Raw genomic sequence first — 17,152 nt, forward strand, 5'->3', positions numbered from 1 at the left:
CTGGATAGGTCTATGCCAGGATGCTGGAGAGGAGAGTCAAGCTTCAGGAGGAGCAGTGTGGTTTTCATCCTGGCTGTAGAACAGTGGACCAGCTCTACACCCTCTGCAGGATGCATGAGGGTTCATGAAAGTTTGCCCTACCGGTAAACATGCATTTTGTGGACCAGGAGATGCTATTAGACGCTGTTCCTCATGGTGTCCTGTAGGGAACGCTCCAGGAATATGTGGTTGCCAGACCTTTTCCCGGTACATATTGGACTTTGACAGGCAGGGCTGCTGTCTGTTACTGGTCCTGTTCATCACCTGTATGGACAGGATTTCTAGGTGCAGTCAAAGACCAGAGGGGCTTTTAGTGGATGATGTGGTTCTGTTGGCTCTCTCATGCTAGGACGTACTGTATGCATGGCGCGGTTTGCAGCTGAGTGTGAAGCATGCAGGATGAAAATCAGCTCCTCCAAGTCCGAGGCCATGGTTCTCTGCTGGAAAAAGGTGGCTTGCCATCTTCAGGTTGGAAGAGAGTTCCTGCCTCAAGTAAAATAATTTAAGTATCTTAGGGTCCTGTTCGCGAATAAAGGGAGAAAAGAGCAAGAGATTGATAGACAGATCAGTGCGGCTGCTGTAATGCAGAAACGCTGCACCCGTCTGTTATAGTAAAGAGAGAGCTGAGCTAAGGGCAAGGTTTTCTATTTACCAGTCAGTCTACATTCCTACCCTCACCTTTGGTCATGAAATCTGGAACAAGATCCTGGACACAAGCGGCTGAAATGAGCTTTTTCTGCATGTCAGCTGGGCTCTCTCTATCAGAGATAGGGTTAGAAGCTTAATCATTTGGGAGAGGCTTAGAGGCACCTCTTCTCAAATCCAGAGGAGTCCGTTGAGGTGGCTCAGACATCTTTTTCAGATGCCCGACGGACGCCTCCCTGTGGAGGTGTTCAAGGCACATCACACCGTGAGGAGGTCCAGAGGACAACTCAGGACACAATGGAGGGACTTTGTCTCTATGTTGGTCTGAGGGTGTCCAGAGTTTCCCCTAGCAGAGCTGGAGGAGGTGTCTGGACAGAGGGAAGTCTGGGAGTCTCTGCTGAGACTGCTGACCCGCTAGCCAGTCACGGACGAAACGGAAGCCAATGAGTATGAGTATATTTGTAGCTTTTAGTGTCTGACTCAAGCAGCACATTAATTTGCTTTAGCTATTCTGAAAGGGATTTCAATGTGATGTTATATTTAGACTTTTTATGTTAGTACAGTAAATATAAAAAGGCTTTTCATATTTAACAACTGTAAAGTAGGGTGGTGGCAGCATCTAGGTATAGATATAGAATATAAAATTGTTTGGATCAGAAAAAAAAGACCAGATTCTTCTTGTAAGTCTTCATATTCCTCAACAAAAAAGAAAAGTATTTTTATAGCATCAGGGGACTTCCTGGTTAAATAGAAAGTAAAATTAAAAAATCATCACAGTGTTAAATGTTGAAGAATCTTTTTTTGACTTACGAAGATCAACAGACATGCCTCACTTGACTAGTAGGTTTAATCTTTCTCACTTTGAAGAATTTAATCAGAGAAAGAGGCCTCTGTGTCATGTTTAGACTTTAGGGGAAGTCTCAGAAATACTAATAGATATTTTTAGAAACTCTGATGAACTTTAAAAGAAAAGTTTTTAGTTTAAAATCATGCATGTATTCATTTACTAGGAGTTGATGGATTTACCATTAATACTTAAGCATAGGGGATTAGGTTAATCATTAGCTTTAAAAGTTACATGTTCTACCTGAATAAATGTATCTAGATTATAGACTGGATTTTACAAAATGTGTCTGTCTGAATGATACAGGATGTCAGTGATTACAGCAGAAGCAATGCTTCTTTTTCCCTTGCACTGCATGCACGGCGTGTTTAGGGTTTTTAAAACCGCCAAAAACCTTTAATGTTAACTGATACTCAAATCCAGTGTAACACAGCTTAGATGTAACTCAAAGATTTAACATGACAGCCTTTCTCCTTCATCGACCCTTAGCAAGAACTAGAAAACTTTTCCTGACAATATTTCACTGGAAGTGACACCTCTCTCCCAGCTTTTGGAGAGTCTATTTTCCTGACTGCCTGTTCCTTGTGTTCGAAGGGGAGGTGAGAAACACTCTGAATCAGTCAGAGTTACTGTCTGCCAAGATGCTGTCAACCTCCCTAAATATAACAGCTAATGCCATTCGTTACGCCGAGGAGGAGGAGAAGCATCCACAACACCAGCTTTGGACGCTACATTCTGATGTTTTTAGGTTAAAGACGAGCAGCACGCTGCCAGATGAGGCATCTGTTGCTGCAACTGATATGATGGAGGTTTGCACACAGAGAAGGGTTCTTTTTAGATTAATTGTTCTTGCAAACACTCTGAATGTCCTTTCATGGATCTGGTGTCTATTCTACATAAAAACTAAGATTTTTTTTTGTATTGTCTTTTTTCTTCAAATTAATTATCAAATTATTTCATGGCTTAATACATTATGTAGCATGAAAAAATATATTACAGAAGGAAATTACAGAAGGAAATAAAAAGATATTTGGGTTTGCTATTCCATTTTTTAATTAAGAAGTAATTAGAAAATGCAATTTCCTAACAAAAAAAGTGTGTTTTAACTGATGTTATCTTTAATGGAACGCACCTCCATCTCTGAATAACATAACTGTAATAATATAAGCCTCAATCTCACACATTACACTGATGCAGATGAAAAACACATAATAAACAACCATTCTGACAGCTTGTTGGTGGCATAAAAAAAGAACATTTGCTACAAAGATGACATATGCTGGCAACATTGCTGAGCTTTGTGGAAGCAAACCCAGGGAGAGATTTCTCTTCTTCCACCATAAAATCTCAGTTAAATATAATTTCAACTGCAGGATTATATAACAATTTGAATATTGAATGTGATAGTGGGGGAAAAAGATTAAAACTAAGGACACAACACCCTAATATCATGCCTGAGCTCTAATATAAGCAGGGAGTCAGCAGCCAGACCAGTGAGGCAACAGATTTTACTGACATCTACTTTATAAAGTAAAATAGTAATCACCCTGTATGAATGTTCTCCATGCAGGTCAACCTATGCTAATAAGCTGTAGCAGAATAGTTATGTGTTTTGTTTTTGTTTTTTTTGTTTGTTTGTTTTTGGTTTTTTTTAGCCAAATGAAGAAGAAAAACCTATTTTTTGGATATCATGTGAATATCTTAACCTTGCTTTCCTCCATCACTTGGGTAGAAGCGGCTTGAAGTAGCCATGAGTTTTTATTAGAAAAGTACCAGTTGACATTAAAAAACATGTTAAAAACTAGAGCAGACATTACTTTTAACCTGAATTCCTTTTGAATGACAGTATTTTTTTTTGTCACAAACAGTCCTCAGTGGAAGAGCTTGTTTTGCTGTTGAGCTTGAAATCCCTGCCTGCGGTGCTTTTCTGTAAGTTCTCCCATCTACTGGTCTCAAACAACATTTCTCTAGGCGGCCTTCCCCTCGATGGATGAATAGGCACACAAGTCATTACTTTACGAAATCCAGTTCAACCCACAGACGACTATACCATTACTTTTGCCTAAAGTTTACTGCTTAATATAAATTGTTGAATAATTTTGATGATTTTGAAAGTAAAGTAATCCATCTTTTGGCTTAGCTCTAACCTGCTGTGCTTAATTGTTCTTTATCTTAGGGCTGAAACAATTGATCGGATTCATTGTGATTAATCAATTATTGAAATAATCATTAACTAATTTACTAATCGATTAATCTTAAAATGGAGTACAAAGACTAAAACATGCCTTAAGCTGACAGAGCAACAGTCTTAGAATTTCAGTGTCACCCAGTTTAATTCTGTAAAAAAATCTTCTTTAGGAACCTTTTGTCATCCAGTTATTAATCAATGAATCCACAGATTAATCTATTAGCTAAATAATCATCAGTTTCAGCCCAACTTTATGTGTTATTTAGCTTTTTAATAAAAAAAAAAAAAAAACAGTTGCTAGATGCAAGCATGAACTCAACTGAAAGGTTCAAAAGATTAGGATGCACACCATCTAAAATAAAAAGGCATTTCATCTTAATTATCATACTTTCAGCCGAAGCAAACTGATATTATTTTGCAGCTTTGATGTGTTGTAGATGATGGAGCCGATGCTTGAACTGATAAAAAGTACAAACAAAATCTCAAGCTCCCCATTTAGACTGTGATCAAGATTACAACAAATACACTTTTTGAAGTATTTTTTAAAAAGCCTTGATTTGTCTGAAGATGTTTAGAGAGCCGCTCTGATGTTCATACGACGAGGCTCTCATTTACCAAGTGGCAGCTTTGATGCTTCAGTAAATTCTATCACTTGCAAAACATTTTCAGAAAAACCCGTCTGAAAGGATGACAAATTCAACCCTTCACGGTGTTTAAACTTCAAACGACTGAGCTTTATATTTGTAACACACACTCCTCAACACAATTGATGGTTGCCCCATTTTTCTCTATATAAGCCAAGTTTAGCTATAGAACAATATCAAAACCCTTTAGCGTATTGTGCAGCAAAATGGCTCAAAACTCTTTTCTTTGTTCCTCAGAAGGCACATTTTGGGGACATTGAGGAATCTGCATGACAGCTGCATGGGGATCTGTTTTGCATGGATGTGTGTCACTGCAGCAGATTTTCTCCTCTCCTTCTTGCTGGTGGAGTTAGACAGGATATTAAGTAGGTCAATGAGATTCCTTTATACTACTACAGCAGGGAAGCATGGCGCAGTAGATCAGGAAATACATGACAGAGAGATGATGAGACAGAGAAGACAAACAAGAGCAACTACCTCTGCTGTCACTGTCTCTGTAATATTCTGGCTTATTGAGAGTGAAAACACGACTCCAACTCCTGCAGAAGTAGAACACAACTTCAAAAGACTCTATGCTGAACTGTTTCCTTGGAATTTCTTATTTAGATTCTGTGCAGTAAATATGTTTGATGTTTTTGATGCACGCTGACCTTTTTTGCTCATTCATTAAACATGCTCATATTTTTTAAACTGATCGGAATTTACCTGAACAGGAAGATTTTAAGAGGGAACAAAGGAGAAAAAAATCCTTTGAAATCCTTTCATAAGAATATATATTTAGGGCAACAACGTGTTTGTACACATCATTTTTATGATCCCAGTATTAGCGTAACTTGAGATACAGTATATTGGGTAATATTTCAGGTGTACATAAAGCACATATCAATGTTCAGTGAGGGCTGTCACTCCCTGATCTGTACCATCAGTTCATTTGCACATGTGAAAGCAGAAATACATCCAGGTCGCTGTCCGGTGTACTTAAAAAAAAAGACTGAAATTATATTTTTTCTTTCCCTAATCATAACAAGCGTACTTAACTATGACGTGTAAAAGGATATAGAAGTATGTATATAAAACATAAAGAATACATTAATTGTAATCCATGTAATCCATAACTACAACCAATTAGATGTTGGACCCATTTATACCCTTAGTCAGTTTTCTTTAATCACATCCATTTACATTTATTTTTACAATTTAATGGGGAAAAGTCTCAAAAACCCTCAGAAAAGTAGTTAACTAAATTCATAAGATGTATTTTCTTTGATGATTCAGGAATAAGTGCTTTCAGTACTGTAGTTAACATTAATTGCGACAACCTGGATGAAGATCTTGCTGGTGCAGGTCGTGCTTCCAGTACAGATCGGGTAGTGAAAAGAGCCCCTCTCTCATAAACTGGTAGTATATGTAACTTTAGATAGCTGGATCCGTCGCTGCATGGGTCATGTGACCCAGTGTGTAAGTTTACCACAGTCTGAGCTTCCCTTAAAAAACAAACCAACCTTTCATATTTCTACTCTGCTTGACGAATCGACCAGATCGGGAGAGTTTTTGGCTGGAAAAAAAGCTAAGTGTATGATGTGCTCCGTCACCCAATGTCATATCAGAGCCTGATGGATAACACCGCCTGAATTGACAGAGAAGATCGGATTTTTCAACTTTCGCAAAATTTTGCTTCACTTTCTCTCAGTGCACCTATCACCATACGGCTTCACTGGGATCAACCAATGGCCGCCATTTGGACTGCTTGAAACGTGTCCCTTGGCAACTGTTTAGTTGCTCTTGAATGCACCTTTACATGGGGGTAGCATGGAAAGCACTCAATCCAGCTGTCGGATTAGATTTTTTGCTGAATTTTAAGTGACATTATCAGGCTACACAACCTACCAACGTGACTCCATCAATGGTTTGGCAAATGGGGCTGGTTTGCATAAAGTCAAAGCATTTCCACTGATTCATGAAAACGACCAGCAACCATCTAAGGGTCCTGACAATCAAAACTGATATGCAACTTACTTGATCAGACATATTTTATTTTGTTTGTTTCTCAAATGAAGGATTAAGTGATTACAGAGCACAGAAGGAGGCGGTTTTCATTTAGCAACAGTGCGGTGTTGCTACAGTAGATGTTTTCAGGGGTACTAAAATTTAGAGTCACACTTGTGGCACCTCCAGTGGTTAAGAGTTACATAGTGTTGGCTAAAATGAAGCATGATCTTTTAAAGTTGATACGTTTCACTAGAAAATCATGCACTCTGAATGATATTGGATTAGAGTGTTTACGATGAGGCCTCTTTATGGTCCTTAGTTTACCAAAAAATAAAACAGTGCTAAAAAAAACTAAAACAATTACTAATTATTCACAATCATCTCAAATAATAACAGAAAAGCTTATTTTCTTATGAAATGGAAAATCTGTTTTCTGTCAAACATCCCAGTCAGAAAATGATTTTTATTATTAAAACATAAATAAACCAAACTGAAAGTCTTGTTGCCGACAACAAAATAAAGTTAGTCTAGTGTAAGGGAGATTTGGTTTCCCTCTCTGGAAACGTTTTGCCTTTTACGTAATGGCAGGGACAGGTCAATCCGCAGATCATATTTTGATTAGCCATCAGTGGGCGTTTCCTCCACCAGCTAAAGCGCTGGAGAGAGCTGAGCCGTAGCAGGTGAAAGGCGTTCCAGAACAATAAAAATACCAGAGAGGGGATACTGAACTATGATTTATTGTTAGACATACCCCATCGAAGTCTAATCAAACCATAAAATGTGTTAAAAAAGAACACTAAGAAATACTGGATTTGTTAGCTGTGGGGGTTGGAATGGTCCAAGATCCCTCTAGCTGGATGCTCCGACTTGATGAAAAGGTTTATTAAGAATGAAGCTAACACTTTAGAGGAACTTTGAACTGAACACTGTTCCTTTTTTATTGTAACAAACTTGAAGGGAAAGTATCCAGACCATGTGAACATTTAAAAGCTTCACCTATGGAGGAAATAAATGATTGTTGATATTTCATGCAGAAAGAGAAAAAACCCCGACTGTATTTGCTTTTTGTACCTTCTTTACACTTGGCCTTGCTTTAGAAATAAAAACATCAATAAAGGTTGAAGTCTCAACTCTCACAAAAGATATCTAGAAATGTTTAATCATTGTGGACAGGAGAACAAGCAAAGATGAGCAGTGATGTTGTAGAAACGTTCTGTATCACCTCTATTGGAGTGAGTATGCAAAATAGCAAACAATTTACTTACTGAATAAATGAAGCGTAAAACCTTTGTGTCTTAATCCTATTAGGACCAACACTACTCTGTAAATTCTATAGAAGTTTTAGTTTTCAGGCTGCAAAAACATTCAAAACATGCTTTTGACAGTGTAGTTTAGATATATTCTTAACTTTGTTTTCAATAAAATAAGTTGAATAAAAGAGAAATATGTCATGATTTTTTTTTCTTTACATGCATGCATTTGCAAATTCTTTAGTACATTCAGCTGCCATGCCTTAAAATCACGTGAAGCAAATGGATCTTTGTGTTGTTTTTAGCATGTAAATGAAGGAAGAAAAAGCAGATATCGGAGATCAGTTAGGCTGATGTCAAATTAACCGTATTGTCATTAGCCTTTAAATAAAATGCTGTATTGGTTGATCTCTAACTGAGGGCTTATTTCAGGGTTTTTGGGCAGTCAACCGTGAACATGAATGGGTTCATTTTGACCTCTGTGAAATGATATTAGAGCTAGCTCTTATCAGGATGAGCTGGAACAACACTACTTCTGAAATAACACAGCAAAACACATTAAAATGGTGAAAGAAGGCAAAGAACGCATGTTATCTGAAGTTATTTGCTAAAATTTAAATTCCTAGATTTTTCTCCACTGGAGAAATTATCAACTTAAATGTTAGTATATTTACAATATAAAAAACTAGAGGATTCAGAGTATGTTTCTAAAAATTATATATAAGTTCAAGGAATTTATTTTTGTTTCAAATGGATGCTACTAATTTTTATTTCCTGATAATATGTTACATTTTACACTATATGTAAAACCAGGAGTAAAATTAATTATACATCTAGTTAGCTAGGCAAAAATATATTAACCATTTTCAGATTTAATTATTTCTAAGATTAAGCTGTCAATTTAACCAAAAACCAGCTTAACTGAACAAATGAGTCACATTCAGCTCCTGGAATGTTCACAACATCACTAAACCTAAAAGGAATCATTTATTAAGACCGGGGTTGAAATGCAATAATGGTTTCAATAGAAGCATAAGGTGAGCCTGGAGTGAATAATCTCCCTACTTTGCTGAGTGTTGATGTTACAGGTGAAGAAAATCATTTAGGAGAAATACCTGGGAGTCGGTGAGCAAGAGCAGAACAGCACAAAGGCCAAAGCATTTGTCTTTAATGAAAGATGAATTTATCGCAGCAGAGTGGAAACACACCATAAATCATCTGATGCTCCTGTTCTGCATGCAGACATTTTATTAGGTTTCATTTCATCACCCACATCAGAGCGCCGTTTTTCAATAAGGACAAAAACAACCTGAGACGGTTTCCTTGGCTTATGAACTGACTCCACAGAAAGGCAGCAGCAGATCCTGTCAGCTAGCAGCCTACATGGTTTGGTCATATCACAGGGTGACAGGGTCCAGAGCTGCTGGATTACAGCCGTCCTTTGCCTTTCCATCTCCATCCCCAACACCCCTCCTTCCCTTCATCCCGCACAGAGACACAGCCGCTCTGTTTTATAACAGCCCTTCTTGTCAGATTAATCCATGCCGTGGTGCCAGAACTGCTGTGGAGCCTCCGACTGCACGGAAAAATTGGCTTTAAAGGCCACAGTTGCTCAAACTATTTCAGATTAGTTGCCCTTTCACAACAACCAAGGGACCCATTTCAACAGGATTGTTGTTTTTAATAATAAAACCTAATTACAGCGCAATAACCGTGAAGCTGTGAAAAAAACGATCCTCCATTGAAGTCAGAGGAAGGATGTTCTGTTCATAGGTAGAGTGAAGATTCTAACCAGATACAAAAAAATACAATTTTAGCTCAGTACTCAGAGCGACGTATACAGTTGTTCCTTTTGTATAAAAAGTATTTCCCCTCCTCACTGTCTGACATCAAATAATGACCAAATATTATTTGTTTTTTTTTTTGTTTTTTTCTAGTTTCAATCCCAGAATAATGATAAATAAATATAATTTTAACTTTCTTTAATGCACTGTTATATCTCTGTATCTGTGTCCTTAGTGCTTAGTAGAGTTGCTATATAAATGGCATAATTTGAATATAACATTTAGGGTGTCTATAATAGTTTGCTGGGACTTTAGCCCACTCAAGATTGAAATGGTCTAACTGGATTGGGCTTTTTTTTGGGCCCCTTTAGCCAGCAAATAACTTTAATGCCTTCCTGCAAAGGTAATATAGCAGGAGTGTTCGAGTTCACCATGGACAAGCTACTGTCCTGTGAGAATCAGATGCTCTTCTCCAAGACCCCTGAACCAATAAACATCTAATTAATCAGGGTCTGTAGAGCTTGATGACTCTCCTGAGGAGGAAGGACCATTATTGGACTTTGGCAGCCTTGTTCTATGAGACTGAGGTTAGGGTGTTGTGAGGGGCCCTCTAAAACAGACTTTGTGAAGTTAAACCACTTTGTGACTAATTTAGCTGTAAATTTATGGACAATTTCTATTTTGAAGAGGAACCTGTGCTAAACCTTTAACCTTCTGGAGGATTTTTTTTTTTTTTTTTTAGAGATTTTGCTTCAATGTTTCCAAATTATCCTCTTGATTACATCTTTATTGAAAAGTGGTTGCACGTTTCCAATGCTTTTCCTTTAACTGTAGCAGGGATCATTATGGCCAAACGGTACCATTTTACTTCCATTAAACAGAAGGATATGTCTCAGAAAACTGAAGTCCTTGTTCATGTTTTCATGGCTTTGTCTTCTGCTAGTAGTATCTGGTGCAGGACGTATCACTGTGGACAGTGACACTTTAACAGCTTCCAACATGATCTTCACAAGCTCTTTTTTGAGCTTTTGTTCTGGAGTTAATGCATGGTTTTCATAGCAAAACATGTTCATCTCTGAGACACAGAACTAGCCACCTTTTTGAAGGGTATGGTTTTTCTTCAAGGCCGGAACACAAGAGACACCGTTTAATGTGAACCGACAGAAAAACGAATTATATGAGCTGGTGGAACTTTGATCATTGAAAAAGCATGGGGCTGGTCAAACTGCACACGATTCTCTGCCGCTTTTCTTCCAGAGATATGACTGTAAAGAAAAAGATACCTGCTTCAGGAAAGTACAAAGTAAAATCTCTGATTTGCAAGGTCAACCAGCTTGGTTCACCAGGTTCACCATCTGGGAAACCAGACCAGATTGTTCTAAATACTGTGATTTATTTATTTTGGTTTTACCCTAATGTTACACTAAAGGGTTGCCTTTACGTATTACATTAAAATGCATCCATAGCTGACATCAACTGATTTAAATATAATAATGTCAGTTAAACCAAAACTTTAAATTGGAAATTTTTAAAGAAAAAAGTTATTTCTCATCAACCTTGCATTGAGCTATCCTACTGCAAAAATTATCTAAAATGAGTAAAAATGTATTTAAAGTTAAATATTCATCCCGAATTGAAGTAAATAAAATGATCTTCCGATGGATTTGGTATTTTACCCTTAAAATAACATAATTAGATATTATGCACTTAAACTAAGAGACTGCAGTTACTTTTTTCTTATTTTAAATGTAAATTGTGATATTCCATAGGCAAAGTGTCTCACTTACCAGCTCAATTCAAGAAAAAAAAATGCAATTACTTAGATTTCAACTTTTTGCAATGTGGAGATAATTATGAAATTCAAAATAATATATAAAACAAGGAAATAAATCTGATTCAACATCATACAAGGAGAAAAATGATAATTAGGGTTTTTAAATACCTTATGAAGATATTTGGTTTAGTTTAGTTCTTAATGAGCTCTCTGACGGGGATTTTGTGCTTTCATTTTTCTGCACATTACACCTCAGTCATGATTTACAAGGTGTGGTTAAAGCAGAAAGGAGCATCCTCTCATTCCAGTCAGATTACATTCTCATTGGTAGAGCCAGACTCTACAGCTATGCCGATGATAACAATCTTAGACTGAGTCAAACAGCAGAGTCAAAGCTTGGATTATAATATCCGATTCCCAATCAGGTTGCTTTAGTCTCAAACAACCCCAGAAAAAATATCACTCTCTGTGCCTGACTATCTGAACAGGCTCACACCATGAGGGTTGTTATGAAGTGGAATGTTTGAAGAAATGAGGGGCTGTTATTTAAAGATATGGTGGGGGTGTTGCATCAAATAAAAAAAAAAAAACAACCAAAAAAACACTGAGAAATGGAGCATGTTTTTCTGGGACGAACCTCGGGGGAAGACCAGAAAAATATAAATCTGCAGTCATTTGGAGCTGCAGCTCTTCAGCTCATCTCCTCCTCTTTCTTTCAACAAGGCGGCCTGAGTGTCGTATTCTGCTCATGCATGTATGCCTAGTTTTACCACCACCAGGAACAAATAATGTGAGACACAAACTTACCGAAAGAGACACACACTAAATGAAAGCATTGGTTGCAAAACAATAAATGAAACTGATTTTTTATTTTTTTACATCCTTCCTTTAACAGAAGGAAAGATTAGAATCCAACAACCAAAGCAGGCAGATAAAGGGAATCACCAAACTCCTCAGTGAGCCGCCTGTCTGGGATTGGCCTACTTTCTCTGGGCTGGCAGACGGTGACTTACCTGCTCCTGTCAAAAGCGATAAGCGTTAGCGGGCCAACCTGAGCGTCTTTGAGAATAAACTCTGCTCATCTTGTTATCGATAAGACTTTACTTCAAAATCGTCAAAGTAAAAACTTCCTTCTCTTGACAGCGAAGGAACTAAGCAGGACTGCAAGCTGCTACTGCTGAATATTCATATGTCGATTAAAGAGAACCAACTTTTGTCCTTTGAAATCCACTTTTTTATTTCAGCTCCATCAACACTATGTCTCTATCACTGTCCATGTGCTTTAGCATCACAGAGAAGGAATATTTTATACCCAAAATATCTGCGGTATACTGAACAAATACAGCATACCTGAACACATGCAGATGGTTTATGTGCTTCTACTTTAAACCAGAACAGAGGCAAAGTGTGTCTAAATTCATAGCTTTAACATTTGAAGGACATGTCTATGAACTTCTGGCCCTTTGAAGGGCAGCGAAACTCAGAGGTCAGCGGCTAAGAGTTTGGATTGTCATCTCCCCAAGAGACATTTGGTAAACATTGAAATTTTAGTAAAATTTTGAAATTATTGGAACTATTAAGTATTTTCAGAGGTAATATGCCCTGTTTAGAAGAAGAGTGAAACCTCAAAAGCCTCAGCTGAAAAGTGTTTAAAAAAAAAAACTGACATACACCGGATTTTGCTTTGACTGGATTAAACCATGTAGCTTTGATAAGATTTATAAAAACATGTTGATTGAAAGAAAATGCTCAAACCTTTTTGGAGATACTGAGATATGCGAGTCGAGAGCAGAGCCAGAGAGACTTTAGGAAGTCTGGAATCAATCTGACTATTTATAACATTCAAAAATCATCAGCAATTTTCTACACAAGAGTTTCACAAACAAACCAAAGTAGAAAAAAAATCAAGAGATTTAAAGCTAGAGGAAGTATGGCATGAGTAGCCTGGATACAGCAGACATATACACTCACTGGCCACTTTATTAGGTACACCTGTCCAACTGCTCTTTAACACTTAATTTCTAAGCAGCCAATCACATGGCGGCAACTCAGTGCATTTAGGCATGTAGACATGGTCAAGACAATCTCCTGCAGTTCAAACCGAGCATCAGTATGGGGAAGAAAGGTGATTTGAGTGACTTTGAACGTGGCATGATTGTTGGTGCCAGAAGGGCTGGTCTGAGTATTTCAGAAACTGCTGATCTACTGGGATTTTCACGCACAACCATCTCTAGGGTTTACAGAGAATGGTCCGAAAAAGAAAAAACATCCAGTGAGCGGCAGTTCTGTGGGCGGAAATGCCTTGTTGTTGCCAGAGGTCAGAGGAGAATGGCCAGACTGGTTCGAGCTGATAGAAGGGCAACAGTGACTCAAATAACCACCCGTTACAACCAAGGTGGGCAGAAGAGCATCTCTGAACGCACAGTACGTCGAACTTTGAGGCAGATGGGCTACAGCAGCAGAAGACCACACCGGGTGCCACTCCTTTCAGCTAAGAACAGGAAACTGAGGCTACAATTTGCACAAGCTCATCGAAATTGGACAATAGAAGATTGGAAAAACGTTGCCTGGTCTGATCGGTCTCGATTTCTGCTGCGACATTCGGATGGTAGGGTCAGAATTTGGCGTCTACAACATGAAAGCATGGATCCATCCTGCCTTGTATCAACGGTTCAGGCTGGTGGTGGTGGTGTCATGGTGTGGGGAATATTTTCTTGGCACTCTTTGGGCCCCTTGGTACCAATTGAGCATCATTGCAACGCCACAGCCTACCTGAGTATTGTTGCTGACCATGTCCATCCCTTTATGACCACAATGTACCCAACTTCTGATGGCTACTTTCAGCAGGATAATGCGCCATGTCATAAAGCTGGAATCATCTCAGACTGGTTTCTTGAACATGACAATGAGTTCACTGTACTCAAATGGCCTCCACAGTCACCAGATCTCAATCCAATAGAGCATCTTTGGGATGTGGTGGAACGGGAGATTCGCATCATGGATGTGCAGCCGACAAATCTGCGGCAACTGTGTGATGCCATCATGTCAATATGGACCAAACTCCCTGAGGAATGCTTCCAGCACCTTGTTGAATCTATGCCACGAAGAATTGAGGCAGTTCTGAAGGCAAAAGGGGGTCCAACCCGTTACTAGCATGGGGTACCTAATAAAGTGGCCGGTGAGTGTAAGGTTGTACTCTCAAAACAACAGCAGATTATTTGAAGACCAATTCATTTACACCCTATGAATATTTTGCTACTAAAAGCTGTGGAGTCAACACAGATTATATTACTGCAAACAACAAAGCGAGATCCTTTTTAATGCAAGTCAAACTGCCATTGCCATTAAATGTATTTGTGTTAACACTAAGATATGGATCAAAACAATCAAACAATGATAAGTGCATAAAAGCTAACTTAAAATCTAAGCACTAAATAAAGAAGAAGGAAGCCGACTTTGCAACAAGGTCTAACTGGAGCATCTAATGGAGTGAGAATACAAGAGCAAAGCACTGAAGCAAAATAAGCTAATCATTACCATATAACCTGGGTGTGCCCTGAACTGAGCCTGTATTGACATGGTGCCCTTAAGACATTAAACTCTGTGTTTGCTTGAAGACTACCACCTACATGTAACTTTCCCTTACAGTATCTGGGTCAAGTAAATGTTTAAAAGCACAAGGCAGATATTAAACTTTACAAATTCTTCAAGCTCCAAGCATGAAAGCTATCAGGGAGATGGCTTAACGCAGAAGTAGCTATAATTTAAGACTAGCAGGAAGTTTACAAAATGAAAAAGTATCTTATATTCTGAGGAAGAATTTGGAACAAATGGACCAAATCGATAACCCCAACTAGAGCAGAAGTCTACTCATTCCCTATAGTCTGTGTATAATGTTTCTTTTATTGCAGCTTAACTGTAAATAGTTCCTATTGACATGTTTGTTTTTATTAGACTATTTAATAATTAGACTATTTAGGTATTTTTTTAGGAATCCGGTGAAGGACTGAACCATGGGCTGAGTGACTGATTACAGGCAGCCCTGCACATAGACATGTGAACTCGCAATGCACGAGAACACTGATGCCGAATGCTTCGTTCTATGATACACAGATGTTAGTATTTCTCCCAATCTCTCCTCTTTCCCTGTGTGTTTGTTTGTTCTTCGTGCCAAATGTTAAATGGTAGATAAAGAATGAATTAAAAGAAAGAAATCCAGCAGAAGTTTCTCTGTTTATGACCAAACAGCCTTGAATAGCCAGCCATCTCACCTCTTTGATCCTCTCCAGCTCGTTGTGCAGCGCCTGTTTGGAGATCTCCACCTCGATGATCTTCTGTCTAAGCATCTCGTTCTCGTCCTCCGCTCGACTGCGCTTGTCCTCTGTGCTCTCCAGCTCATTGTGCAGACGCACTGACACGTCCTTTGCAACCTAGGGACGGTTTGATTGACAAAGCTGAAGCACAGTGATCTAAATGGAATCTTCTTCTTTTTCAACAGAAATAAAGGCAATATTTAGATATATTAAATGCAGTTCTTTGGTTAAGGATGCTCAGGAAGTTTTGCTCAGGAAGTAAAAATCTTAAAAATGTGATTCATTTCTATCCACTTTACTCGGAAGCCGGAAAAATAAAAGCTTGTCAAACATGATAACTCTAGACGTTTGGTAGAGAACATTAGAAAATAAAAAAGTTTCGTGAAGACCAATGAACTGAGCAGACAGGGAAACTATTATCCATGTAGTGCACTGATCTGATCTCTTTAGAAAAGTGAAAAGACAAAACATTGTGCGGAGAAAAGCTATAAGAAGTTTAACATTGCAAGTAAGACTGAACACATTAGAGCCTCAGTGAGACACAGTGGTGGCAGCATCATACTGTGCAGGCCAGTTTAGTTGACAGTCAAGTCAGAATATTCCAAAAAATATTCTTCTGCCGGAGAAAAAATAAAATGCTTTAAATTGAAGAGTATTCATGTGTCAGAACGGCTTAGTCAAAGGCCACGTCTGAATCCAAATAGAATCTGTGGCGGAAATTAAAAAATACTATTTACAGACACTCTTCATATAAACAGACTATACAATTACAAGCCCCACTTTTCAGATTTGTTGTTTCAAAAATTTAGAAAAAATTTTAAATTTGAGAAAAAATATGAAATATAGATAAATGTGCTTTGGTTTCAATGTTATGCATCTTTTGTTTTCTTTTTTAACAAATGAGATCCAAATAACACCTAGCAAGATGTCTGGTTGTAATGTTACAAAATGTTGGAAAGTTCAGATGCGTGAACACCTTAGCGTTGTAGATCTAATGTAATTTTCGAACTTATGGAAAATCATTGTTTATTTTTTTTCCTGTTATATACACCTGAGGATAATGCGAAAGTACCTCTACTTGGCTGTTAAACTCAGTAAAGTTATGTCCTGCATAAGGATAGGGAGTCACAGAAAAAGCACCTTCAGGTCCTGCTCCAGGCTGCGCAGCAGATCTCCGTCCACCTGGCCCGTCTGAGCCACCCGCAGGCTCTTCTGCTCAGCCTTCCTCAGCCGGTACTGCAGGATGCGGCAGCTCTTGTTGGCTCGGTCCAGTTCCCTCCGCAGCTCCTGCACCTGGTACACCTCCTCCTCCAGGTAACTGTCCCGAACCTCCTCCATCTCGGCTCGCAGCTCCTCCACTTCATCCTGGAATAAAGAAACAGCCCCGCATTTCAATCGGTTTGTAACATTTGTGTCAGCAAGTTAAGGCTCACATGTGTTTAAACACGAGAAAAGTTCTCTTGACTGAACCATAATAAAGGCTATTTTAAATTGATGTTGAAAAAAGTGTTGGTTTTTATAAAAAGAAAATATCAAAGTCTGTAAGACTTTCTGTGAAAGGTCAGATACATTGACCTTCTCTAAGATCTAAAAGATCAAAAAATCTCTCTCTGTTTCTGTGAAGATGCTTCCCAAATAGATGTCAACATAAAATTCACATTTCTTTAAAGCTATAATAAAAC

General features: G+C 38.3%; 1 protein-coding gene across 4 annotated transcripts in view; it reads right to left on the bottom strand.

Moving 5' to 3' along the window:
* Positions 1-17,152, bottom strand: part of mtcl1 (microtubule crosslinking factor 1) — a 95,707-nt gene that overhangs the window by 68,064 nt on the left and 10,491 nt on the right. For all 4 annotated transcript variants that reach the window (XM_015382238.1, XM_015382237.1, XM_015382239.1 and 1 more), the window contains exons 2-3: positions 16,611-16,835; positions 15,429-15,587 (exon numbers count right to left, since the gene is read on the bottom strand). In XM_015382238.1, the coding sequence (XP_015237724.1) occupies positions 15,429-15,587; positions 16,611-16,835 (384 nt within the window). The remainder of the gene's footprint in view (positions 1-15,428; positions 15,588-16,610; positions 16,836-17,152) is intronic.

The sequence above is a fragment of the Cyprinodon variegatus genome, unplaced genomic scaffold (assembly GCF_000732505.1).
Source record: "Cyprinodon variegatus isolate N-32 unplaced genomic scaffold, C_variegatus-1.0 Scaffold253, whole genome shotgun sequence".
NCBI lineage: Eukaryota > Metazoa > Chordata > Actinopteri > Cyprinodontiformes > Cyprinodontidae > Cyprinodon > Cyprinodon variegatus.